The sequence below is a fragment of the Balaenoptera physalus genome (genome assembly GCF_965194825.1).
Source record: "Balaenoptera physalus genome assembly, chromosome: 10".
Lineage (NCBI taxonomy): Eukaryota > Metazoa > Chordata > Mammalia > Artiodactyla > Balaenopteridae > Balaenoptera > Balaenoptera physalus.
This window is the reverse complement of record NC_138889.1, coordinates 5,303,544-5,331,328: the sequence shown is the minus strand read 5'-3', so window position 1 is coordinate 5,331,328 and position 27,785 is coordinate 5,303,544. Positions and strand designations below refer to the sequence as shown.

Below are 27,785 nucleotides of genomic sequence, written 5' to 3'. Positions count from 1 at the left end.
ACCTGTGTCTCTCTATCTGTAAAATGGGCATGGTAATACATACCTCATAGGTTGTTGTGAGGATTAAGTGGAACAATGTGTATATGAGGCCAGTAGTAGAGTGTCTGGCATTTAGTAAGTGCTTAATATTAATAATAATAGATTATTATTATTATCGTTAAGTTCTTTAAGGACCAAAGTGACAGCATGTATTTCCTTTACAACCTTAAAAGGCTGCTGTCCACATAGCAGGTATCCAATGAAGATTAGTTTGTGGAAATACATTTGGCCCTTTGGGAAATGACATTCTGCAGCTCTTCAGAGAAACATCCTTTCTCAGTTGTGCATCTAAGTTTAAGAACCTCTCAAACTCTGTAAAGAAACAACACTATAGAATCTGACCTGCCAAGGCAGTTAAAGGTCACTGCCCAACATGTGAAACCCTCAGGCTGAAGAAAGCAGATAAAATCAGTTACCTCAAATAGCACATGCGTGTTTTAACATGCATTCACTTAACCCAGGAGCCAGACTCTTGCGTGACATTCCATCTGTAGCTCAAGGTCTTTTAGAAGTGTAGACAGGAGGACAAAATTCTGGGAGATGCTTCTGCTTCAACTTCAATAACAACAATAAAATGCCCACTGACATGAGGGGTCAACAAGCAAAAGAGCAGGGACTTCTGGCAACAGAACTGCATCTGCCACCCCCTCTGCACCCTCATCTGATCGGCTCCCACTTGCTGTCTCAGAGCGCAGCTTCGATATCACCCTTTACTCTAAGCCACTCAAAGCTTATGCCAGCCTTAGTGATGAATGTTATCACACACTGAACAAACCAAAGCATATATCCACCTCCACTCCTCATAAATTCTTTATCTCTTTGCAGAGCCAACCTGAAAGAATGGATTCAGCAATTGGGAGTTACTCCCATGAAGCTGAGCTGTATTTTTCCCCAACAGATGCTGCTAGAAAGACTGCGGTCAGGCAAGTTACTGCTGGCTTCTTGCCACTGCTGAGAAAGCTGACATCAAAACAGACCGACAACCTCCTCGTGCCTGCGCTGGAACTCTCCTCAAAGGCTGTGGCAAAGAAAAGGCTTGAAGCCTTCAGCATTTCCTAGAGGGACTGACGCTGAAGCACAGGTGGAACATATACCAGAATCATGCAAGTGACCGTCGAAAAGGGATGGAAAGCGGGGAGGACAATCATTTGTAGGTGAGAACTGTGTATTTCAGATGGCATGGACCTTAACACACAGTAGGCATGCATTACAGGTTTGTTTCATTAATAATTCAAATTCAACTGACATTTACTGCGTGCCAGGCATGTATCTAAACTCCTCTGAGGCCGGATCACTTTACCACCCAGCTCCTAAGTGGCAGAGATGAAATCCACATTCTGACCCTGCCCTGCTTTTCTACTACATCACAATGGCCCCTGGGGACTTGAGTGGATTCAAGGAGAAGGGAAACAGCACACACAGACCGTGAGTACCCGAGCAACAAGGTAACACACCTGCTCCTGAGGCAACAGCAGGGCAGGGAGCCGTGGTGCCAACTTCACTTAGAGGAAAAGATTAGTAACAAAAATAGTTTACGCCCGTGCATTTTGTCACGCACAATAAAGCATGGCGAGAGGAAAAGGGATTTGTTAAACTCGTGGTATACTTTCTCCTTCCCACTTAACATCACTCTCAGTAGTTATTTCTGAAACGACATAATGCACTTCAGGATACAATTTATCCGAGAGTGAAACATGAAACTACACTGGACAGCAGCAAACACAACAGAATGCTCCGGGTTCCTACTGAGACCAATTATGAGGGCAGCATATTTTCCTCTCAGTGTGTGGGGAGCTACACATGTTCCTTTTCAGAAACAAAGCGGAGACTGTGCTTCTAGGTCTGGAGAGTCCCTTGCCTTCCTTACGGACGAGGGAATGCGTATATGAAAAAGGCTTCAAATGGATTTTGCCACCACTACAGACAATTGAAAAAACAGGAACCTTTTTGCTAAGGATTAAAAAAAAAACCACCCATCATCTATGTTAAACCCTCACTCTAACTTTCTATCCAGAATCTATCCAGGTCGTGGAATAAACTGATAATCACTGAGGTGTTATAGCCAGAAATAAAAACCATGCCGGTTGAAAGGAAACTGCAATAAAGACAGATGCTAAGGCAATGGTTGTCCTGCCTGTAATGCCGGGTTCACAGAGCTGTCTGAGGACAACTTTTCTTTTGTACAAAACATAAACAGGCAGATTGTTTCTGGAGACTGGAGAAGATGAAGGGCCCTCTGAGGTGCAAATGGCAATAAAACCTCTAATTAAAATGATACCTTAAAATTAAAGCAACAAAATACCACTTTGCTTATCAGATTGGCAAAATATTCAAAGAATGCAAATACCCAATGTGGCAAGGGCGTGTGGAAATGGGCGATCTCATACACTGTTGGTGAGAATGTAAACTTTTTCAGCATCTGAAAAGCAATTTAGAAAGTCCTATCAAAATGACTTTCCCATTTATAATGACAAATTTCAAACCTATATCAAATAGAGAGAATAGTATAATACATGTTATGTACCCATCACTCGGCTTCAACAATTATCAACTCAGAGCTCACCTTCCTTCAACTGTTCTCCCGCCCACTTTCCCCCTCACTCGATTGTTTTGAAGCAAACTTCAAACATTATATACTTTCATCTCTAAGTAGTTCAGTAGATATCTCTACCAGAAAAGGACTTTTATATTTTATTTATTATCATACCTAAAAAATAATCATTCCTTAACATCATCAAATATCCAGTTATTGTTAGGATCTCCCCAATTGTCTCATAATTTTTTTTTACACTTGGTTTGTTCAAATCAGGACCCAAACAAGGTCTACGTGCTGCATCTGACTGCTATGTCTCTGAAGCCTCTTTTAATCTGTAAGTTCCATTTCTCTTCTTTTCCTCCACAATTTGTCTGCTTCCCGCAGTCTAGATGGTGCTAACTGCATCCTTGTGTGTCTTGTAACTTGTTCCATTTTGTTTACTGTGCTTCCTATTAGTTGGCAGTGAAATCTAGAGACTCGATCAGATTCAGGTTCAATTTTGGGGGAGGAGGAATACCTCTTATGTGGAAAAATACAGTGCTGTATGTCAAGAGGAGGTACACAACACCAGGAACCCTGTAATGAATGTTCTCTCCTTTTAGTGACATTGACAGTGTTCAGAGGGGTAAGTTGATCCATTCATTACAAAGTGCCCCATCAGCTTTTTTCTGATCATAGGAGATGAAAAATGGTGAGACTCTAAGCCAGTCATCCCCCCTTTCTTTATTAGTTGGATGCCTCTATAATGAAATTTCCCTCATCAAGTGATTGTTTACCTGAGGACACTCGGGGGGAAAGGCTGGATTCTTTCCGGCCATTTACCACTTTTCCTTATAATGTGGTGGTCCCCTAGCAGCCTCAAAAAGTGACCAAAGAGTTATTTCTTTTCATATCAGTATGAACTTGTGGATTTTAAATATATTTAGTGTGTTTCAATCTACTGTAGATATTTTTCCTTTTTTATGAGTCAAATTGTCCCATTTTGGCCCCTTCGAGTTAGATCTTGAGTTCCTTCCCAGGACCCCAGAAGAGAAGTTTTTACTCGCTTCCTTGCATTCTGATAAGACAAGATGTTTCAGGCACATCTTGTACATTTTCTGCCCCAGGGCTAGAATCTGTCATTTTTCTAAGTAGCCCTGATTCCTTTTATTGGAAAACTGTATTTAGAGACCACATAGGATCATTGCTACTGGACTGATGACTTCATCTAAACCTTTTCAGTGGCCAGAACTAGAAAACATGTTTTTTAAGGGGAAAAAAAGTCATGAGTTCAAGCTGATATTCTAATTCAAATTTAGGATTCTAACTTTTTATTTAAAGTGTTTGATTTTTATATTTGTATCTTTTTTCACTTTCACAAAAATCTTGGTTCTTAAATAATTTAAAATATGAATACCTTTAGTCTCTATCATTTCTCTTTGGGGAATTTATTCTAAGGAAATAATCTGATACGACATCTGTGAGAATGTTCTTTATAGTAGCAAAAAAGAAAGAAAGAAAGAAAGAACCTACATATAAAACAATAGATGGAGAATATAAATAATAGTACATCCCCATAATAGAATACTATACAGCCAACAAAAATGATGATGTAGCTTTTCAGGATGTTATTAAAAGAAAAAAATATCATCAAGATGAAAGCTACTTTAAAAGAAAAAAAATATCAAATACACTGGCTAAAATACAATGAACTATTGAATAAACATACAAAACCCCAAACAAAATATTAGCAGACCAAATCCAAATCCAGACATATATGAAAAGGATCAAATAGAGTTTATTACAGAATGTGAGGCTGGATTAACTGTTAAATATCAATTAATATAATCCACCTTATTAACAGTAAAGAGAAAAATCTCAACAGATTCAAAAGGAGCATTTGATAAAAATCAACATCCATGAGTAATAATCAACATCAATCAATAATAAACACGCATCAAAAACTATAAACAAAGGGAGCTTTCTTAATCAGTGTGTTCTTTTTATAACAATCCTGCACTAGGGACTTCCCAGCAGTCCAGTGGTTAAGACTCTGCACTTCCACTGCAGACGGCGCGGGTTCGGTCCCTGGTCGGGGAACTAAGATCCGTAGGCCAAGACATACAGTGCAGCCAAAAAAAAGAAAAGAAAATCCTGCACTAAACATCATTCTTCATAGTAAAGTAGTGAAAGTTTTTCCTCTGCGATCAGGAAGGAAAATGAGAAACCTACAAACCTACTAGCACCACCTCTGTTCAATAATGTATTGGAGATCCTAGCCAGCAGACCAAGGGGGGACAAAAGAAGAAATAAAAAATAAAAGATGTAAGTGAGCAAACATAACAAAACAGAAACAGAGTTATAGACAAAGAACAAACAGGTGGTTACCAGAGTATCGGAGGGTGGGGGAAGGAAAGAAATAGGTGAGGCAGATTAAGAGGTACAAACTTCTAGTTGCAAAATAAGTGAGTCATGGGTATGAAATGTACAGTGTGGGGAATACAGTCAGTGAGTAATATCCTTGTATGGTGACATATCATAACTAGACATCGTGGAATGTATGAAATGTATAGAAAAAAATCATTATGTTGTGCAACAGGAACTAACACAGTATTGTAGGTCAATTATACTTCAAAAACGAACATACAAACTCATAGAAAAAGAGATGCTCCTTGTGGTTACCAGAGGTGGTGGATGGGGGAGGGGGGATTGGAGGAAGGTGGTCAAAGGGTAAAACTTCCAGTTACAAGATAAATAAGTCCTAGGGATGTAATGTACAACACGATAGATATAATGAACACTGCTGTGTGCTATGTGTGAAACTTGTTAAGAGAGTAAATCCTAAGAGTTCTCATCAACAACAACAAATTTTTTTTCTATTTGTTTACGTTTGGAGATGACAGATGTTCACTAAACTTATTATGGCAATCATTGCACGATGTAGGTAAGTCAAATCATTATGCCATACACCTTGAACTTATAATACAGTGCTATATGTCAATTATATCTCAATAAAACTGGAAGGAAAAAATCCAGCTTTGGATTTTTTATGCTTATATCAGGAAGAAGGAAAAAATCCAGTTTGGGATTTTTTTCCTTATATTGGAAAGAAGTAAAAATGTCAGTAATCATAGACAACCTGACTATTTATCAAGAAAATCAGAAATAGAACTTAGAAAATAAAATTTAAAAAAATCATACCATAATTTACAATATCATCAAAAGACACCAAATATCTAGGAATAAATCTATCAAAAAACCTCTACCCAGAAGACAATTTTCAACTTTTATTTAAAACTCAAGGATACTGTGATATATAAAATAGATAACCAACAAGGACCTACTGGGACTTCCCTGGTGGTCTAGTGGTTAGGATTTGGAGCTTTCACTGCCGTGGCCTGGGTTCAGTCCCTGATCGGGAAACTGAGATCCCGCAAGTTGAGTGGCAAGGCCAAAATAAAAATTAAAAAAAAAAAAAAAAGACAAAAAGGAAACCATACTAAGGTATTCTGTTCATATAAAGTTCAAAACCATGGAAAACCAGTCTACAGTGCCAGCAGGCAGGAGAGTGTGACCTTTGAGGAGAAGGGAAGGAGAAGTGATTAGGAGAGAGCGTAAGGATGGCTTTTAGGAGACGGTAATGTTCTATTATTTAATCTGGGTGTTGGTTACAGAGTGTGTTCACTTTGTGATATATCATTGCACTATTGCTTATAAGTTTTTGCACTTTTCCATATGTATGTTATAATTTAATTAGAAAGTTTAAAAAACAGTAAGGAAATATGGGGGACATAAAGGACATTACACAAATAACATGGAAAAGAATAGATATAAAAATGATCACAGAGAGAATGTTAGGTATAGAAAGCAGAGTCAATATACTCACACTGATATTCCTGGAAAAGTGAACATATCAAATGAGACTGAATAGATCTTCAAAAACCTAATAGATGAAAATGTTCCCGAAACAGAGTCTTAACCTATACATGAAAAGGACACACCCTGTCCTAGGGAATTCTGATTCATATGCTGGTGAAGTCATTAGACTTCAAAGAAAAACTTCAAGGATAAAGAAAGACTCAAACAGGCATTAAGATAGAAAAGGAATGAGGAAAATAATCAAAATTAGACTCAAGATTTGTATAAATTAAATGCCAGGATATAATGGAGCAAAATTCTAAATAGCTGTGGTTACTGAACAGAACATAAATACATTAGTTACAATAATAATGCAACTAACACCAAACAGTGGGGGAGGGGAGGAGGGGGAGGAAGTGTCAGTGTGCTGATGTCAGGTCATCACAGCAAGAGCTGAGGACACAGGGGACCGGAGCCCAAGGCCGGTTAGGAAACCGTGAGGACTCCAACATCTTTCAGGTTCACCTCCATTCGCTTTCCTTCTACTACACTCAAGCAAATTTAAGTTTAAAGTATTTAGATTAATAACAGCATTTAGGGCACAATTTTCCCCTGCTTGTTTATCTTTGTCTGTTTTATATCTGGAAGGAAGTCTAGAATAATAGTTACCAATTGTAAATTAATGAGGATGCTCCTGGGCAGAATTTGTTTGTTTGGGCTTTTTAATGTACTTCTCTTTTGTTTTGTATTACTTCAACTTTATATGAAAAAAAATCATTACTCCAAATATTAGTGAATGAATTAATCATCTATGAAACACAAAGGCATTTAATTTTATTTTTTTCCTGCCAAGTTGTGAAAATGAATTAAATCTATCCATTGCTTGCTTGGTGGAATCAATAAATATTCACAGAAATGGACATGATTTGTTTTATCAAGTGTAAACTTAAATAGTACAAAATTACTAAAATAAAATAGTAACTCTGCTACAGAACATTTTTGTCTCCCCAAAGTTTATACATATGTCAAAACCTAATCCCCATTGTGACGGTGTTAGGAGGTGGGGCCTCTGAGAGGTGATTAGGTCATGAGGGTAGAGCCCCCATGAATGGGATTAGTGCCCTTATACAAGACCCCAGAGAGCAGCCTCACCCCTTCTGCCATGTGAGGGCACAGCCATCTGTGAACAGGAAGAGGGCTCTCACCAGATAACAAATCTATTGGCACCTTGGTCTTGGACTTCCCAGCCTCCAGAACTGTGAGAAATAAGTTTCTGTTGTTTGTAAGCCACCCAGTGTATGGCACTGTGTTATAGCGGCCCAGATGGGCTAAGACAAGTTCTCATTCAAGACGGCAGACCCACAAAATTGTAGGTCACTACCAATCAGGAATAAATTCAACCATAACTGGTATTAGGAAGACTCCTAATTCTCGCTAGATTTCATAAATAATATCAACACAATTACTGTTCATTTTCCAAATTTTAAATTCAAGTTTCCAAATCACCTACTAAAAAATGTTAAAAGCAGAAAGTGCTTACTAATGAGAATTTACTTGATAATTACTCATGACACTCAGTGGTATAGCTAAATAACAGTCATGCTAGCCAACATGAAAATAAAACTATTTGGATTCACATTCCCTTGAGGGTAAGACTGACAATATCTAGCTTCTGCACCTTCCTTATCACTTTTGCAACCTGGAGGAAAATAACAAAGAAGTCCCTCAAAGTCAAGTAGGATATATTAGAAATATAGATAAAAGGAAAGAAAACCAAGAAGAATCTCAATTCTCTGAAAGTAGAATGAGGAAGGTTGCCACTAAATATATATGTAATTTAAGCAGGAATTTTTCCCTAATATTTAAAAATAGATTGTCATACTAAGTAAGTCAGAAAGAGAAAGACAAATATCATATGATATCACTTGTATGTGGAATCTAAAATATGATACAAATGAACTTATTTACAAAACAGAAACAGATACACAAACATAGAGAACAAACTTATGGTTACCAAAGGGGAAAGGAGGGGGAGAGATAAATTAGAAGTTTGGGATTAGCAGATACAAACTACTATATATAAAATAGATAAACAACAAGGTCCTACTGTATAGCACATGGAACTATATTCAATATCCTGTAATAAACCATAATGGAAAAGAATATGAAAAAAGAATATATATATTATATATTATATATATAACTGAATCACTTTGCTGTACACCAGAAACTAACACAACATTGTATATCAGCTATAATTCAATAATTTTAAAAAAAGACCAAGTACTAAAGTGTTTCCCAGTTTCCATAGACACTTTTGAAACTCAGGATTACTCTTTGGAACTTGAACCAATATCCAGTTGATATGCTTATTTTAATTTAATGCTTAAATTTCCCTGACAAATCATTTTTTTATTACCACGCTATTGCAATATATACTGGTTGGAGTGTGTTAGTGTCATGTTCTGCTTTGTTTTCATTAACGGACATTGAGAATATTCTAAACACATGAGAAATAGACATCCAGAGAATGCACAGTACAGAGGGTTGGGGGCATTCCAGGGAAGGGTAACTTCAGTATTATCCACAATCAACAAAAAGGCAAAAAAGCAACTCATTACCTGTTGAGCTGTAGCATCCTGTTGGACATAAGCTACCTGGCCTGGGTCTGTAAACAGCGTCTAAACAAACAACAACAAAAACTTATCAATAGATCGTTAGACAGCTCATCTACACAGGAAAAATTATACTACTGCTAAGCACCAATTCCTGAGAGAGTTAACTACCAAATAGCTAGTAATAATCTTTCATTAACAAAGAAGATAAAGATAGTAATCTTACATGTTGCTAAAGCCTTTCATTCAGATGGCTCCAAAGAGATTGTAAAAGCTAACCATCTCTATTGGCTAACATACTTCATACTTGTTTAAGGAGTTTACTCTAAAGCAAAGCCTCTCCTGGGACTGAATGTCACAGTTAATTAAAAAGGCATGCCATGAACAAGGGGGCATGCATTCAACACGTAACACTCTATCACAGGGGTAGACTTGCAATTAAATGAAAATAGTTAGAGATATACCGGCAAATAGAAGAGTACTGTACACCCAAGGATTACAACTCTTTCAAATATAAATGCACACTCATTATCACAAGAGAAGTAGAAGGAAAATAAATTGAATTTAATGTTCCACAGATTCTTTTTTGGATAAAAGCCAGTAAAATCATAATTTTAAAAGTTCTGATTATAAACACATTATTTGGGTCGTGGTGCAGCAAAGATAAATAGAGAAGGAAAATCTTCAAAATGATCTTAGCCAGGGTATCACAGAAAATCTCCAGTCCAGAAAAGTATTCTTTCCGAGAGACTTTAATTTGCCCGAGGCTTTAGCAAACCTATGGGCATAAGAACTAAGGTTAAGTGTTGATTCCAGAGAACTGTAAAAGAGAATTTCAGCCAGTGTCAGATTTCTTATATTTGACAATAAAAAAAATTATCATAATTCAGACATTTAGTAACACAGTAATGAACCAAAAGTTGGTCACAGAACATTCTTCACATAATCTATATGCACTTATCTTAATACAGCTAGGGGACTAAAACAAAGAAGGGACATTCCGAAAGTACCATCTGACTATTAGGCAATTTCATCTTTATGTAGATTTGAAAGGTATTTGTTAGGTGGGTCCCATGTCTTCTTGGGAGTGATTTGAGTCTCTTGATTAAATATTGCATGAGGGCAAATTTTTATTACCAGGATCCTACTATAAACCATGGAACTGATTTCTCTTTTAATATGTTTAAAAGTGCTTTGTACACTGTAAAGTGCTAACAATACAAACTAACATTGTTTTTTTTTAAATATTTATTTATTTTGGCTGCGCCAGGTCTTAGTTGTGGCACACAGGATCTTTTCAGTTGCAGCATGCGGACTCTTAGTTGCGGCATGTATGCGGGATCTAGTTCCCTGACCAGGGATCGAACCCGGGCCCCCTGCATTGAGAGTGTGGAGTCTTACCCACTGGACCACCAGGGAAGTCCCATACAAACTAACATTTATATATTGGGGAATATTCGTGTCAGGCATTTGGAAACTAATATTCAGAGTCACTGGCAAAAAAATGAAAGTAGCTGTAATTGTACAGTTTTTACCTGCGCTTCTATTACAGTTCTACACATCAGTAAGTTATTAGTAAATAGCGGTTAATAAGCTAGTAGGATCCCTCGTTTAACTGAAATAATCTGCATGTTTTCACTGATCTGTCTTGATTAAGTTACCATGGTCGGCCTGGTTGTTGATACCTTAGGAAAAGTAAAAGCTGATAATCTTGTTAATAAAATCAATCAGGAACTTCCCTGGTGGCGCAATGGTTAAGAATCCACCTGCCAATGCAGGGGACACAGGTTCGAGCCCTGGTCCAGGAAGATCCCACATGCCGCAGAGCAACTGAGCCCGTGCGCCACAACTATTGAGCCTGGGCTCTAGAGCCCGCGAGCCACAACTACTGAGCCCGCGAGCCACAACTACTGAGCCCGTGAGCCACAACTACTGAAGCCCAAGCACCTAGAGCCCGTGCTCCACAGCAAGAGAAGCCACTGCAATGAGAAGCCCACACACCACAACACAGAGTAGCCCTTGCTGCCTGCAACTAGAGAAATCCCGGGCGCAGCAATGAAGACCCAACGCAGCCAAAAATAAATAAATCTATAATTTAAAAAAAAAAATCAATATCAATGGTCAGTTGGGGAAAGAACTCATTCGAGGTTAGTGCTCTAACTCCTTATTACATTTAATTTAAATAAATAAACCATATCTTCCTCTGCCCAGGTGGTTATAAGCTCCTTGAGAGCATAAATCTTACATGAATATTTCCTGCATCACCAGCAAATAGCACAGTGACTGGCAGACAGTAAACCTAAGTAATTGGCGAATTAACTGATTAACAAACAAACTATAAACCATCGTCCTCCACGTGCCTGCGCAGCTTCCACGGGATGGATGTAGACCAGCGTGTGCTCTGGACCCTCCACTGACGCGTAAGAGGAACCATCTGCCGTGTACACCACCTGCTGAGGCGGACGGACCTGGTCATCGGTGTAGACAATCTGGGCCACAGTTCCAGCGTCTGGAACAAAATGCACCTGGGGCAAAAAAAAATAATAATAATAACCAGCAAGTATGTAGCAACCACCCTTGTGGAACAAAACCTGTCTCACAAAGACGCAGGACTGACCGAGAACATTACACACTTGCATTTCTAAAAGATCCCCACTGAAAGGAGAACTCAACTGATACGCCTTCATCTATGCTGAGTTAGTGACTTGGCAACAGGATCCGAGGACCTTGTCACTGATTTATTGCTCAATATTAGGCAACTGATTTAAAGTTCCCTTTGCCTCAAATGTCCAATGCAGGTATCTCTTTCGGGGAGTACTGACAGGGTGGTTCACTGACCCTGGAAATGTGACAGAAGATGCCTGGTTGACAACATTACCGAACTACAAAATACGAATTGTTTGTAATGTGAAAAAATATGTCAAGACTCAAAAGCCAATTGCTTTCAACACATCATAAGAATTCTACTTTATAACTAACAGTGCCTTTTGGCAAACACATTAAAACAAGGTCACTTTCTTTCCTACAAATTCTTTCATACTCCAAGGCCATTCTGGAGGCGAGCTGGTAAACGTTTGCTGACTCAGTGAACGTAACAGAACTCTTCCTTGCCAGCTAGGTAAAAATACAAAAAATTCTAAGAAAGTACTTTTAAGGGGTTTTGGACAACTATTTCAGGTGTCATCAGGGGAAATAATTTTCTATCTACCAAGAACTAAAGCAGAAACTGGATTCTGTAAAGTGCTTTCTGAGTAGTCAGCTTTGGAGGTTCTTGAAGGCTGGCATACAGCCTAGTATCTGATATTGAAGGTACAAAGCAGATGGTCAAAGAACACATTTGGGAGAGAAATCGTTTATGTGCTGATATTGAAGTTAGACCCTCTTAGGTCAGATTCCTTACTCTTACACTGTCTTGGCTTTAGACCTAACTTTTTTATTTCAGTTTTTTTCCAGTGGAGAATAGTAGATCCCGAAGATGACAGAAGCTAATTCAATCCCCAGAAAGAAAACTGGAGACCCCATGCAGTCAAGCACCACATAAGTAAAACAAACCTCCACTTCTATACTAAGCGCTTAGTGCAGCTTCTACATAAATCTGCTTTGTCCATGAAGATACAGTTTGCATCCATACAAGACTTAGGCTTCTAAGATATTTGCGCAGTTTTAAGTGCTGCAAAATAATTTTGTGAGTTTAGATTTGTTCATTGACATCAAAATCTTGAACTAGTTTCAGTGCTTAAAAAAGAAAAAAAAAAAAATTTCCTTAAGAGTTAGCCAAACTCTTCAACACCCAGTACTCGGCTAAATCAGAATTCCTGGTTGGGAGAAGGAACACTGGGAGGAGGGATGCAATAAAGGATGCTGAGCTCTGCCGTCTACCATCTGGTTACCCACAAATGTGGACCCTATTTATTAACGAACTACATTTTTGTTTATAAACAAAATACACCAAACTATATGGCTACATGAAAGTAGCCTTCCAAATAGTTTCCATGAGAACCAAAACAGCATTCTCAATTATTCTGCTGGAAGCATCTCTGGAACTTTTTTGCTCAGTATTCAAACTCAGACTTTCAAATCATACCAGATGATCAATTTTATGTATTGTAAATTTGTTATATTGCTTAAATTAAATAAAATGTGTATATTTAAAGGTTTCAATGTTAATTTTCTGATTTTGGTAATAATACTATGGTTATATAATTTGACAAAAATTAAATTAAAATTACATATATATTATAATGCTTTAAAATGGAGTTTTATACTTTGGTCACATGTAAACACGGCTCCCTATGAGTGCTGACTCTTCTCAAAATTCTAATGCATACCAAAAATGCAGAGGTTCGCCTTTGCTAAGAATAGTCAAAAGAACGTGTAGCTGGTTAGGATAGCAATTTGAAAGGCAGAGATCACTCATTACAGCAGCATCTGAATAAGCGACTAACCTCCAGAGCTGTGGATTCAGTGGGACAACTTTCAATTAGAGGTTTACATCCTGAATTTGAGAAGAAAAGGAAAAGCCACTCACTTTACAGGCATACCTTTGTACTTCATTACACATGAAGAAACAAAACCCTTTCCAGGATAACATAAAGAAAACCTCCAGTTTGAAGCTTTCAGCACCAATACCATGAAATAAAACGGAGCAGTGAAATGCATTATGACAATAAGATAGGGGACAGGCAGAGAAGCCATGAGTGGTATGTAGCTCCTCAAAATCACAGCGACCCATGTTGCTGGAGCATCCAAAGTGCTGAAACGCTGCCCATTCCTTCGGCACCAGTTCTGCAAGTCAGCTTCCTCCCAGCCACTCATCACTGTACGGGAGCTGCTATTTCTCTAGCTGTCAGCAAACTGTACCAACTAAAAAACTGCTGTCAAGGCCCAGCTGGAAGACCACTCTTCACCTGTGTGGCGTTCTCCTCATGCTCTGCAGCCGGAGGCCACACGTGTGAGCTTTCATCTTTGGAATCCATCCTTTCCTTGCTGGACAACGTCCTGGGCACCTAGAGCAGCTCGGGGTGACAGACAGTCATCTGCCTACCCCGCGAGTGTTCATCAAGGACAAAAAGGCCTCTCTGCAACGTGCCTGAAAAAAGAGAGAAAAGGACCCAAGACTTTAAATAAATGAATGCATTTTAATAAATTACAGTTTCAACCACAAAAAGGAAAAAAAAAAAGCTTTGTGAAAGGTTACACACATGGGCAAAAAGGTAAAAATGAAGAAATTATTTGGAATAATGATGCAATGTACTGCATACTTGCTCTGCTCTGGGCACAAGTTAGGTGGATGGAACCTTCATCACAAATGCTGACGGCAGTCCTCTTAGTTCTCCTGAGGAGGACAAGGCCCCAGATGCTAAATGCAGGCACATGCTGGGTTCACAACCGAGACTCGCTACTGCTCGGCCAGCGCGTCCCTCCCTTGCACACTTGTTTAAAATATTTTATTTATTTATTTATTTATTTATTTAGGTTGTGTCAGATCTTAGTTGCAGGCACACGGGATCTTCATTGAGGCATGCAAGATCTTTTCTTTGTGGCACACAGGCTCTTTGTTGCGGCACTCAGGCTTCTCGCTAGCTGTGGAGTGCAGGTTTTCTCTTCTCTAGTTGTGGTGCGTGGGCTCCGTAGTTTGCGGCACTCGGGCTCTCTAGTTGAGGTGCGAGAGCTCGGTAGTTGTGGCATGCGGGCCTAGTTGCCCCGAGGCATGTGGGATCTTAGTTCCCCAACCAGGGATCGAACCCAAGTTCCCTGCATTGGAAGCTGACTCTTTCCCACTGGACCACCAGGGAAGTCCCTGCACACTTGTTTAGACACTGACTTCCTATACCACCAACTCAAAATGAACAGCAGAATAATAAAAGTCACAAAACGAGGAAAAAATGGCAGGCGGAGGGAGCTGAATTTTCTGGGCCACAATTTGGTGAATACAAATATAAATTTTGTTTCCCATTGGGTCCATACAGGGGTGATGAGTGAGCAAATCAAACATCAACTAAACATCAATGTGCACAAAATCTACATCTCGAAACATTATTATTTTCCTAAATAGATGTTTTAATCAATCTTCCCTTCTGATGATGATAAAACACTGACATTTTAAAGGTCACATGAGATCTGCTGTTTAACAGGGCAGCCAGGCCTGATACACCTCCTCCCACCAGCCCATTAAGTAGCAGAATAGACAGGAAAGGCCAAACTGCTCAGAACACCATTCAACTAAAGGTAAGAAAGACCACTGCCCAGGGACTGTGCTGGTGGTCCCGTGGTTAAGACTCTGCTTTTCAATGCAGGGGGCGCGGGTTCAATCCCTGGTCAGGGAACTAAGATCCCAGATGCCTCGGGGTGTGGCCAAAAATTTTTTAAAATAAATACAAATGAATAAATTGCACATCTCTTCAAAAAAAAAAAAAGAAAAACCACTACCCAGAACCCAGCCAGAATTTTCTCCATTGTTAATGGAAATAAGCTGAGAAACATTCTTAGGCTACACATGCTCCAACCTCTGAACCAGAATAAGGCCCATAGAAGAAAGAAAAGAAACTGGAACACCCAATGTCAGGGCCTAAGTCTGGGATACAGAAAAGCCACGTCCAAACAGCCTGGGAGACTGCTCGGCGGCAACGCTACCATCCTCACCCCGCCCGAAGGCACCCCACCACACACACACTCGCCCTGCACACACCGGAGGGTCCTGGAAAAGACGCCCGTGTCGCCAACAGGTGACTGTATAAGCAAAGGGGCTGGGGGCACACTCTCTGGAGAAATGGAAATGTTCTCTATCCTGCATCTAGACTGGGGGGTGGTTACATGGGGAATTCATGTGTCAAAAGTCATCAACCTATTCAATTAAAATATGTGCATTTCACCATGTGTAAATTATACCCTATAAAGTTGTCTTTAAAAAAAAAAGCATGCCTTCCTATATAACGGTAATGTTTAAGCATACATAAAAAGATGGTCAGGGTGAGTTGTACAGTATGTGAATTATACCTCAACAAAACTTACATTTTTTTAAAAAGGAACAAAAATATTAAGAAACCTAGGAATAAATGTCACCAACAATATAAAGATCTATAGGAAGAAAATCACAAAATTGTACAAAAGGACATAAAAGGCTCAGTATTACAAAATCATAAAATGTTCCACATCAGAAGTGCTTTTTAAATTTTTTTTATTTTTTAATAATTTCAGACAGAAAAGCAGCATAAATAGTACAAAGAATTCCTGTACTTCTTCACTCAGGTTCCCCAAATGGTAACATTTTACCATGCTTACTTTATTATTCTCTCTCCTTCTCTCTCCCTCTCTCTCTTTTGTCTTTTTAACTTGAACTATCTGAGAGTAAGTTGCAGACACAAAGCCCCTTTACTCCTAAATTCTTAAGTGCCTGTTTCCTAAAAACAGGACGTTTTCTCACATAACCACAGTACTATCACAATCAGGACGTTAACATGAAAACAGTACTATTACCTAATTTACAGACCACATTCAACTTCTGCCAATTGTCTGATTACCGTCCTTTGCAGAGAAGGAAACCCCTCTTTTTCTGGCCCAGGATCCAATCTGGCATCGCACACGGTGCATCCCGCGGACACGTCCCGTCTGTCCCCTCGGATCGGGAACAGTCCCCAGTCTCTCCTAGCTCTCCACGACCTTGACATTTTGGAAATGCAGAGGCCATTTGCTTTTCAGAAGGTCCCTCAATTTGAGTTTGTCTGATGTCTCTTCATGGTTAGATTCAGGACATGTATTTTCAACAGGAATTAATACCACAGAAGAGATGTTGTGCTTTTCCCATACAGGAATTTGAGATTTTTTTTTTTCAGCTTAGTTTGTCAATTGCACAATCACTCAAGTGCATACGGGGACGCAGCGAGGATCCAGGCAGGCTCACCCCTCACGCTCTGGAAACACACCAGCCCAGAGTGCCTTTCTTATCTGTTTTCATTTCTAGAAAGGTGCTTATTATTTCTCTCTACCTGGAATCCCTTATCCATTCTTCAGAATCAACCCATACCATCAATTTGTTATCTATTCTTCCAAAGATACTTTATGCATATACAAGCAAAATTCAAACACTCCATGCCTCTTGCAGCCACACACGGCAGCATGCTATTGATTCTATACAAAGCAGCATCTCTTTTAAACCTTATTTATTCCATATAATATCATACCCTTTACATTGTTCCATATCCATATAGCATTTCCTCATTCTTTATTACAGCTGCATCATTTCATTATATGAATATATCATAATGTATTTAATCTTGTGTTGATAAACAGGTTATTTTTAATCTTTTGTGATGAATGCATTTGGACATACAATGTGCTATATCTTGAATTCTTTTGAAGTCTTTTGAGGGATAATTTGGAGTCAGTTACAGTGGCTGTATGACTGTAGAGTAACTATTAGTTTCTGAACTCCAGCACTGGGGCTGTCCTCTCCCTGTGCCTAGCGTGTGAGGGCCCAGGAGACACATCTGTGCAGAGGCAGAAGTCAGTACAAGAGGCAGAGTGGCTACGAGCTTGGGCTCTGGACCCGGATTTCGGTAGCAATTCTGTGACTTAACTGACTTCAGGCAAAGCAAGGACAGTCTCTAAATCCCTCTCCTTCTCTGTAAAATCGGGATCATAAGGTTATTGACAGAACATGAAATAATGCACATTAAATGCTTAGCACAATGCCTGCTCCATGATAAACACTCACATATTAGATTTTAAAAAAAGGTTCGATCATATTGCATTTTTCTGTCTAAATGTCTGCCTCCCCATCTCAACTCGAAGTTCCTTCAGGTCAAGGAATATGAGTAACTCTAGATCTGTCGTGTGGCTCGTCCTTGATCATTTGTACAGATCGGTCGCAGGGGGAAGAGAGAAGAAGACACCTGATCCCAATGGGGGTGTCCAGGGATGACTTCTCAGAGAAGGTGAATCTTCAAGGATGAACAGGAACAAGAAAAAAGAGATGGGAAGGGACAGGATATTTACCCTAGACTGAAATACCTTTTTCCTAATCTTACCAAAATAAGGAAGTACACATTACATGACATAAAATACCAGAGACTGCAGAAGGCAAGGATAAAGGGGGAGAAAAAAAGAAAATAACTACTTGGCAGATGGCAGCAAAATAACAGAACAGTTCATCGACACATAGGAAAGCCTGCTAGTAAAATTTAGCAATATGGATGTGAAATACTGCCCACAGTGTCAGCTCCCAATAATTTTAGAATACTGTTAGCACATAAAGAAGCCCAAGATGGTGAAAACTCTTGGACTTCCCTGGTGGTCCAGTGGCTAAGAATCCACCTGCCAATGCAGGGGACACCGGCTCGAGCAGTGGTCCAGGAAGATCCCACATGCTGCAGGGCAACTAAACCCATGTGCCGCAACTACTGAGCCTGCGCTCTAGAGCACGTGAGCCACAACTACTGAGCCCGCGTGCCACAACTACTGAAGCCCGCGTGCCTAGAGCTCGTGCTCCACAACAAGAGAAGCCACTGCAATAAGAAGCCCGCGCACCGCAACGAAGAGTAGCCCCCGCTAGCCACAACTAGAGAAAGCCCGCGGGCAGCAACGAAGACCCAGCACAGCCAAAAAAAATTAAATTAAATTAAAAGGGCTTCCCTGGTGGCGCAGTGGTTAAGAGTCCATCTGCCAATGCAGGGGACACGGGTTCAAGCCCTGGTCCAGGAAGATCCCACATGCCGTGGAGCAACTAAACCCATGCACCACAACTGCTAAGCCTGCACTCTGGAGCCCACGTGCCGCAACTACTGAAGCCCACACACAGCAACAAAGACCCAACGCAGCCAAAAACTAAATAAATAAATAAATTTATTTTAAAAATACATTATAAAAAAATTAAATTAAAAAAAGATGGTGAAAATTCTTTAATTCAAAAAGTGTCTGGAATCTAAAGCAGTGATACAGAATACCCAGTTCTTGTTCTTTAAGATATATTGATACTTATAAGACCTACTGAGCTTCTGTAACTACTAAACTATTCAAAACAGTGTGACATTCTGCAATTATTTATTGTTTAATAAATTGTTCAAGAAAACTGAATTTTAGGTATGACTCCGCTACTAAGTAAGTCACTTTAAAATCCTCTAGCATCAACTTCCTTATCTGTAAAACGAGAGTATAAAGTGGTTTCTAGCCTTAAGCTTAGATGGGAAGCAGCAGAGTATAGTAGAAAATCCACAGACTCAGAGTTGAACATCCGGGCTTCCCCAGTGACTCAGCTGCTCAGTAGTTACATCCTTCCGCCAAATCACTTAAACTCCCTGAGCCTCGATATTATCCTATGTAAAATGGATATGATAATTACCTACTGGTGTTACAGTGAGGGTTACATGATATATGTAAAAATCCCAGGCACAGATCTAGCACGTGGTAGTGCTCAAATGTGTCAACTTTCATATTTTACTGATGAGCTATAAGAGCTTCAGAATTTTCAAAACATTTCATATTTTTTTATTTTATTTAAAAATTTATTTATTTATTTTTGGCTGCGTTGGGTCTTCGTTGCTGGGCACGGGCTTTCTCTAGTTGCAGCGTGCGGGGGCTACTCTTTGTTGCGGTGCGCGGGCTTCTCGTTGCGGTGGCTTCCCTTATTGCAGAGCACGAGTTCTAGGCGCACGGGCTTCAGCAGTTGTGGCACGCGGGCTCAGTAGTTGCGGCTCACGGGCTCTAGAGCGCAGGCTCAGTAGTTGTGGCGCACGGGCTTAGTTGCTCCGCGGCATGTGGGATCTTCCCGAACCAGGGCTCGAACCCGTGTCCCCTGCATTGGCAGGCGGATTCTTAACCACCGTGCCCCCAGGGAAGTCCTCGTAGTTTTATAAACCTAGCAATTTATCAAATAACCAATGCCCTGTACCTGAACTTTCTTCATGGCAAGGCTTGTCATATTTGACTTCCTTTTTTATTACTACTTTTTTAACTGCCCAATTTATAGAACCCTGTTGATCTTGATTTACAGGCGAGGCGGAAGGATGATTCCAGGAAATACCTTAGCGCTGTCCAGCAGGCAAGTGCTGACAGGCTCTGTGAGCTAGGGACAGACTTCCTCCACTCCTCTTCTTGACCTGAAAGAACCCGAGATCCACAAGCTGGACCTTGTCTAGAAAATGGCCACCTACCTTCCTTCTCTCACCCACTGTCTAAAATGTTAGAGGCTTCACTTCCAGGAGGAGAAGCATTTCTATCCTCTCTAATGATTTTATTCAACAAATATTTATTAAATACTTATTAACAACAAATATTTATTAAATGTGCCAGATACTGTTCTAGGTCCTATATATATACATATATAATATATATATACGAATGAATGAATGAATAGTGTTATATAATTGAAAGTAGGAGCTTTAGCATCAGACAAATCTGGGTTCTACGCCCCCAAATCTACCATGGACTTACTAGGTGTGATGTTAGTAAAGTCACAGACTGATTCTCAGTCTCCTTGTTGGAAAATCCAAATTATCTGCCCGGCATGGCTGTTGTTAAGACTTAACAGTCTGCATTTCATCAAGTCTCTAATGCACTTTTTCTCACCTGTTAACATTTCTGAATGAGGCGTCTATTTGACCACACTGGTGTCCCACGGTCGCTCTCACCCAGGTGGCAGGGAGCTGTGGATGCACTGCCTGCTCGTGTGTGACCTTGCTCACAGTCCTTCACTAGTTCTGTCCTCGCTTCACTGAGTCATGGGTGCTGTCAGCACTAGACACCCTGAGTGTAACTGCCATTTTAAATGCAGAAAGATGACACTGTAACTTGGCATTAAAACTGAAAGGCATGGGAACAGCAGCTGGGCACAAATTTGATTAGGGAAGCACTGGAAAAATGACCTTGCCCAACAAACCTATGGGACTTGGGTATAAGAGACAGCGTCGTGAACGATGCTGCTTTGTGCAATGTTATTACTGAGATACGTGGAAAGACAGGCCTGCCACAGGCGGAATAAAAAAACACCGCGATCAGAACTCCCAGAATGGGTACAAGCTGTTTGGAGGAGATTCCTGGTGACAGCAGTGCGCCCTCTTTTCAGAAATGCTGTGTCACCAGCACTCTTGATGGCACAGAGACATCGATGACCCTGAGCCAAAAGTGATTCTGAAGAGTCAGCCTCTGAAAGCGACAACATTTTAGGAATATCTTTAACAATTTATTTCACTTATATTTTCCCTTTTACGTATGCAGGAGTGATGTGATAAAAATCTATGCCTAAATAAGTCTAAAAGAGCTCTTTCAACAAGTATCTAATAAAAATTCTAAGTACCAAAAAGCACTTGAATCAGAGTTGAATTGGCAAGACTTTTTCCTTTTGTAATGATACATAAAATAATTGTTGTTTCTTACCACCAACATCTTAGATTCAAGACAACATGATAGCATTTGGGATCATGTAGCATAATGACGAACATTCGAGAAATGGTAGCAATTCTTTTCATGCTTTGTGAACATCAAGCATAAAAGGTTGAGCAAGAGCTCTGCTCCAATGGAGCTCACAATCTAGTGGGAGGGATGGGCAGCTGGCTTCCCAGCTCACCGGGGATGCCTGCGTGGTAAGAAGGACAGTGAGGAAACGTGAGGGGGAGAAAGAAGGAAAGAGAAATGCCTGCCTTTCCAGCCGCTGCACTAATAAGGCTGGCCCGGAGCCAGACGACGGAGTGGCCCAGTGATCCAGCCTCCACATCGCCCGCCTGCCCTCCTCGTAGTTCCCACCCCAGAGCCGTATCCCCTCACCATCCACCAGCCCGGTTCCCACCATCACCAGCCCTTTTGGGCTGAAAGAAGCCAATTCTCCAGAACCACTCAGGACTTGGAGTCGAGAAGCTCCCGTTTCATCACCTGCACGTAGAGGTGGAAGAAGAGGCCCAGATCCACCTTCAAAGGTAGATGTGCACCCGGGATGACAGGATGAACTATAAATACAATTTCACCTTAAAACGTTGTTATAGATAGTTGTTAAATTCCCCGGGACTATGGCACATTGTTGAACCTCAGAAACACTAAGAATGCAACAGAGGTTTCTGCACTGGTGAGGTGCCTTCCGGATGCGTCATTCTTCACATGGAAAGAAGTGTGCCACAATCTAGACAGTACACTTGCAAATCGACTTTTCTGGCTCATTACAAACTAACCAGCAGAGACTGCTAACTCCTTCCCTGAAATCCTACACGACACACGCCATACAAAGAAGTTAGAGGGAGGCTGATAGACTTGCAAAATGAATATAAAAACTGTGAGAAAGAAAGTGGAGGAGGTGGATTCGCAATCTAGGGAGGGAGCTGTGGGTGAGCTCAGAACAGAAGGGGACCAGCCAGCAGAGCGGGGGTGAGGAGGCAGATTTCCTTCTTGTTCTCTCCCTGAGCTCCTGCTGCCCAGCCTGCAACAACCGTCCCCGCAGTGCAGAAACTCAGCAGCCAGCCCAGCGCGGCCAGCAGTGGGGAGACCTCAGGACACGTGAGAAGGCTGGACGGGGAAACAGACACCAAGGCCAGGAGGCCGGCCAGCCGCCTCCCCTCAGGCCTAGGGCAGCAGTGTGCACAGACAGGAAGGTTCTCCCGGGGCAAACAGGCAATGGCTGGGCCCAGAGGCTCTCTGCCCTGATGTATAAGCAATTGCTTGTTTTTGTTTGCTTCACCTTTCACCTTTCTTGGAATGAACAGGTACAGCTATCTGGTGACTTTTGCTGACCCAAGTATAAAAAGAGCATCCTTCAGGAATACTCACATAGAAATCCGTCTCCATTTAAAGGAATGCTGCTTGAGCTTGCTTTAGGTTAGTTCCACTGGAATAGGAACGCAGCCACTGGAATCGCAGCTTGGATTTGCCGTACTTATATGAGAGCAGGCCTGGGATTCAGACAGCCTGGCTTAAAATCACGGACCTGCCCCGCTTAGCTTTTGACAATTGGTTTACTCTCTCTACGCTTCAGTGTTCTCACCTGTAGGATAAAGAACTGAAGGATATTAGCTGTGTAATAGTAGGAAACAACCGTAACTAATGTACACGATACAAAAACACCTTTATGTCAAGAAACAGAAAGGACACCTTCTGAAGTCATATTTAAGATTAGATTCCACTTGGTAAGAGTGATTTCACTCTATGTAGAGAGGGGGGGGGAAAAAACAAACATGTTCATTAAAGCACTAACATAAAAAGGGAAAAGAAAGATTATGGGGAATCCAATTCTGTGACACAGAATAACAGAACTGCAGAACTAGAAGAGAAATTCCAGGCCCATGGTTCTCAAATATGTTCACAAGACAGGACCACAGTGTTCTTTGCCAAGCACCATGAAATATTAACATATATATTTTTTTACGTCACAAAACAATATTAGCTAACATTTGCATAGCACTTACTATGTGCCAGGCATGTTCTAAGTACTTTACATGTATTGATTCATTTAATCTTCACAATAACCCATGAAGCTGGTACATTATTGTCTCTACTTTATAGGTGAGGGACAGAGAAAGAGAGAGATTAAGTGATTTGCCCAGGGTAACAGAGCTGGTAAGAGCTATCATGTGGCAGAGCTGTGATGCCCAGAAGCCCAGGCCTGTGGCTACCGGGCCCACGTGGTGGCCACCATTCCACCCTGCTTCTCGTTCCGTAAACTAAGATTACTTGACCTGTGTTAAGATTCCAGCATAAATGGCTCCATTATATGAGCTATATAAAAATCACATCCCAGCTCATTTTATGATTTTTTTAAACTATCAGATTAAGCAAGACTAGGTATTCCCAAGTTTTCCACTAACTTTTTTTGCTACTTGTTCATTTGTCACCTCCTAGTGCTGACTAAGGTGATTGGCAGTAATAGCAACAAAGAGTTAATGAAATTTCATGGGACAGAAACTCAAAATAAAGAAAATTCTATCCTTTATTTTTATTTAAATGAAAAAACACCTTGGTCTAGCTCTAGAACACTACTGTTTGGGGGGAGGGTACTTTGGGAACCACTCGTCTCGGGCAGCTTCCATTTTACAGAAGTTATCATCCAGCTCAGCACTCTGGCTCTGGCACTGTGGCCATGGTATGCCCGAGGGAAGACAGTATTCAAAGGCCAAGCTCAGGACAGGATGTGCCACCGTGCGCCAGCACCAGTCTGAGAAGTATCACTCACCAACTCCTTCAGCTGATTTAATGTCACGACAGCCGACAAAGTTGTTTAAACCCATATCCTCATGATTCAGAAGACATAACAGGACAGAATCACAACAAGCGCTCTGCTCTGCACAGCTGATCACCACTGTACAACTGAGGTGCTACAGTAAACGTGAGAGCTGTCAAATCAGACCGAGCAGACTGGAAATAAAGGGCTTCTACTGTATCTAAGTGCCCATCGACAGATCAATGGATAAAGAAGATGTGGTACATATAGACAATGGAATATTACTCAGCCATAAAAAAAGAACTGAAATAATGCCATTTGCAGCAACATGGATGGACCTAGAGATGATCATACTAAGTGAAGTAAGTCAGACAGAGAAAGACAAATACCATATGATATCACTTATATGTGGAATCTAAAATATGACACAAATGAACTTATCTACGAAGCAGAAGCAGACTCATGGACTAGAGAACAGACTTGTGGTTACCAAGGGGGAGGGGCGTGGGAAAGGGATGGAGTGGGAGTTTGGGATTAGCAGATGCAAACTATTATACAGAGAATGGCTAAACAACAAGGTCCTACTGTATAGCACAGGGAACTATATTCAATATCTTATAATAACCTATAATGGAAAAAATATGAAAAAGACTAGATACATATATGCATGATTGAATCACTTTGCTGTACACCAGAAACTAATACAACATTGTAAATCAACCATACTTCAGTTAATTAATTAATTAATTAAATGTGGAAAAAAAGGCTTCCACAATGCTCACTCATTTAGAATGGCAAGCTGAGATTTTACATTTCATTGATTTCTGGAAGAAACAGTTTTGGAACTCAGAAGGGAAAAAAAGCTGAACTTGGTTCTAAATGGTGAACGGGAACTGGTAGAGGAAGTAACAATGGACAAATAACAAACGTATACAGGTTTCAACACAAATTCCCCATTCTTGCTGAAAAGGGGAAGCCCAAAGAATCCATCCCATAGTTTCTCAATTTTAAAAATTCACAACAAATTAGTATTTCCACTGAGAAAAAATGAAAATGAGAAGTGAATACTATCAGCAACACCCTCTCCATGCCCAGCAAGGTGCCCCACGCCCCGGCAGACACTGTTCATTCGAGCTTCACCCCAACCGGGGGCCAGGGGGAGGGCTAGCGCAGGACCGGCCTACAGTTCACAAAGGACGAAGTGACCACAGACAGGGTGATGACTCACCCACAGTCCTGGGTCTGGTCGGCCTGAGGTCCCTCCGTTTGTCGGAGCCCAATTCCATCTTAAGGGGCTACTATGACCCCAGCTAAAGAGCTCCTGGAAACCTACAAGTGAGGGCGGAGTAGTAGGACTAAAATATCATTTTTTAATTCCACGAGGAAATAAAATAAGCACAATTCCAGTGAAGGGACGTACACCTAAGGAACTTAAAGCTTCTGAGAAAATAAATAATCAGGGAACAAGGCTTTCAGAAAGGCTTTCAACAAATTGTTAAAATTATAATAATAAACTTTTGACTAGGTTCCAAATAAAAAAGGGGTTCTTAATTAAGCAGTTATGGATTTGGAATATTTTCGTATAAGCAGAGAGGTCTAAGGGTAAAGATAAAGGATGAAGAAGTGATCATAATGGGGTCCTCCAGGTATTTCTACCGATGCCATTCACATTTCACATTTGTTATAAATGTTGGCAATGAAGCAAATAGTGAAATGCACAAGACTGCAGAAAAACTCCAGATAAAATTTTATGCCACTGGGGAAAAAATTCCAGAAAAAACCTTCAGAAACTGGGTCGTGAGCAGGGGACAATGGCAGATAAGTGTCGGCGTAAGCTGCACTTTTAATATTATGAGACTGAACTATCTGTACAGTCTAAAAACTATTGTAGAGGGACCTCCCTGGCGGTCTAGGGGTTAGGGCTTGGTGCTGTCACTGCCGGGGCCCGGGTTCAATCCTTAGTCAGGGAACGAAGATCCCGCAAGCCGCACGGCGCAGCCAAAAAATAAAAATAAATAAATTAAATTAAATTAAACTAAAATAAAAACTATTGTAGAGTATATCCTAAGTAACTTTTCCTAATTTGTTTCTGGCCATAAACAAGGACAACACTGTGTAACCGGAAGAGAGCTGAACTAAGGTTTTAAAAAAAACACAGAGTAGAAAACACAGGATGACAACAGCAAGCGGGGAATGAGGTGTGTCAAACAGGTCTGCAAGGGTCACCTAGGCCATCTCTGCCTCTCCATTTGTGTCCCTTTGCCTTCCACTTCTCCCACAGAAATCTCCACATTAGGCAATGATTCCTCCTACTTTTCTTGTGCACACAAAGGGCTTCAGAGACTATCAACTAAGGGTTCTCTTCTTTGAAAGAAGGTTATTTTTTCCAGTCAGGGCTGTGGCACTCCTTTCTTCATGCCTCAAAAGAGGCATGCAAGCAAATCTTTCTTTGTGTCAACCCAAGAAACATGGGCTTTATTTTCCTAGTTCAGATAAGAACTTTTCATGCACCAAAAAAAAAACAAAGATTGATCCTCCCATCCCATTTAATAGTTTGTCAGCAATGCATTCGAACCCCATCAAGTCATTCAAAAGAACTCTTACCATTCACTCAAAGAAAAGAAAAACCTAGGCTAAGGACATGCTGGGGGTCTTAGCCTAACAATTCTACATTAATATCTTTGAGAATTCAAAAGGAGCCAGCACTCAGTGGGAGTTCTAAAGAATGATAGACCTTGATGTTCGCCTTTTCCTTTTTACAAAGAATCGCTGGTTGGCTGGTAAAATGCGAAGGCAATTCCAAAGAGGACTCTATCAGGAGTCTTCCATTCTGCTCTTACAAGATTTCAGGTGGAAACCTCAAACCGCGGTGTATCACAGGCCTACAGAGAAGCACACAGATCATTAGTGTCCGACCTGAGGGATGTTCACAAAGTAAATGCATGTGGATCAAGGAACAGAAAGCCACCAGCGTCTGGAAGCCTTGTGGCACCTTTGGGAGAGGCCATCTGCCTCCACCGGCCTCCAGCCTCTGCCCATCCTCCGGCAGGCCGCAGAAGGGCCCTCCACCCCCACCAAGCTGACTCCAGGCTGCTCGGCAGTTTCTGCAGGCCTATAAGACAGAGTCTGCTCCTAGGTTTGACCTTCCGGGAGTGGCAACGGAAATTTCTAGGTAGGTGTTTCCTAGGGAGCCTCTTCCTTGGTGGGCCCGGAATTCCAATGTTTTTCTTCCCAGCAAAGTGAAACTACCAGAATCCCGCTCTGCTGCTCAGCTGCTTTTGGCGTGACTTGTTAGCCTCCTGGCCAGCACAGCCAGGCCAACAAACAGCTTGAGGAGAAAACCAGAGCCGGGCTTCAGGCTGCCTCCTGGCCTCTGGGACCCTGGCCCCTCTGTTCTGATAGCCTTCGCAGCCCTTCACCTGGAATGTCTTATCTCTCCAGCCCCACAAAGTAGCCTAAAGCACTACCTGCTTCTCTTGTCTCTTAGTAGCCCTTTCCAACCAGCTTCCCAGCCTCCTGGGAATCAGAAAATGCTCCGAGGGGAAAAGCAGGTGCAGAAATCCAGGCACGTTTCAATAAGCATCCCCTCTCTCCTGGGTCTGACCGTTCAGAACTGGCTGCCTTG

General features: G+C 41.0%; 1 protein-coding gene across 3 annotated transcripts in view; it reads right to left on the bottom strand.

The window, feature by feature from the left end:
• The window catches only part of PRDM10 (PR/SET domain 10), a 105,369-nt gene that overhangs the window by 43,510 nt on the left and 34,074 nt on the right, over window positions 1-27,785 (bottom strand). For 2 of the 3 annotated variants that reach the window (XM_082476196.1, XM_082476197.1), the window contains exons 2-5: window positions 13,935-14,116; window positions 11,388-11,552; window positions 9,034-9,093; window positions 2,387-2,458 (exon numbers count right to left, since the gene is read on the bottom strand). In XM_082476196.1, the coding sequence (XP_082332322.1) occupies window positions 2,387-2,458; window positions 9,034-9,093; window positions 11,388-11,552; window positions 13,935-14,003 (366 nt within the window). In that variant the 5' untranslated portion in view covers window positions 14,004-14,116. The remainder of the gene's footprint in view (window positions 1-2,386; window positions 2,459-9,033; window positions 9,094-11,387; window positions 11,553-13,934; window positions 14,117-27,785) is intronic. The other variant, XM_082476198.1, reaches the window with a different exon arrangement.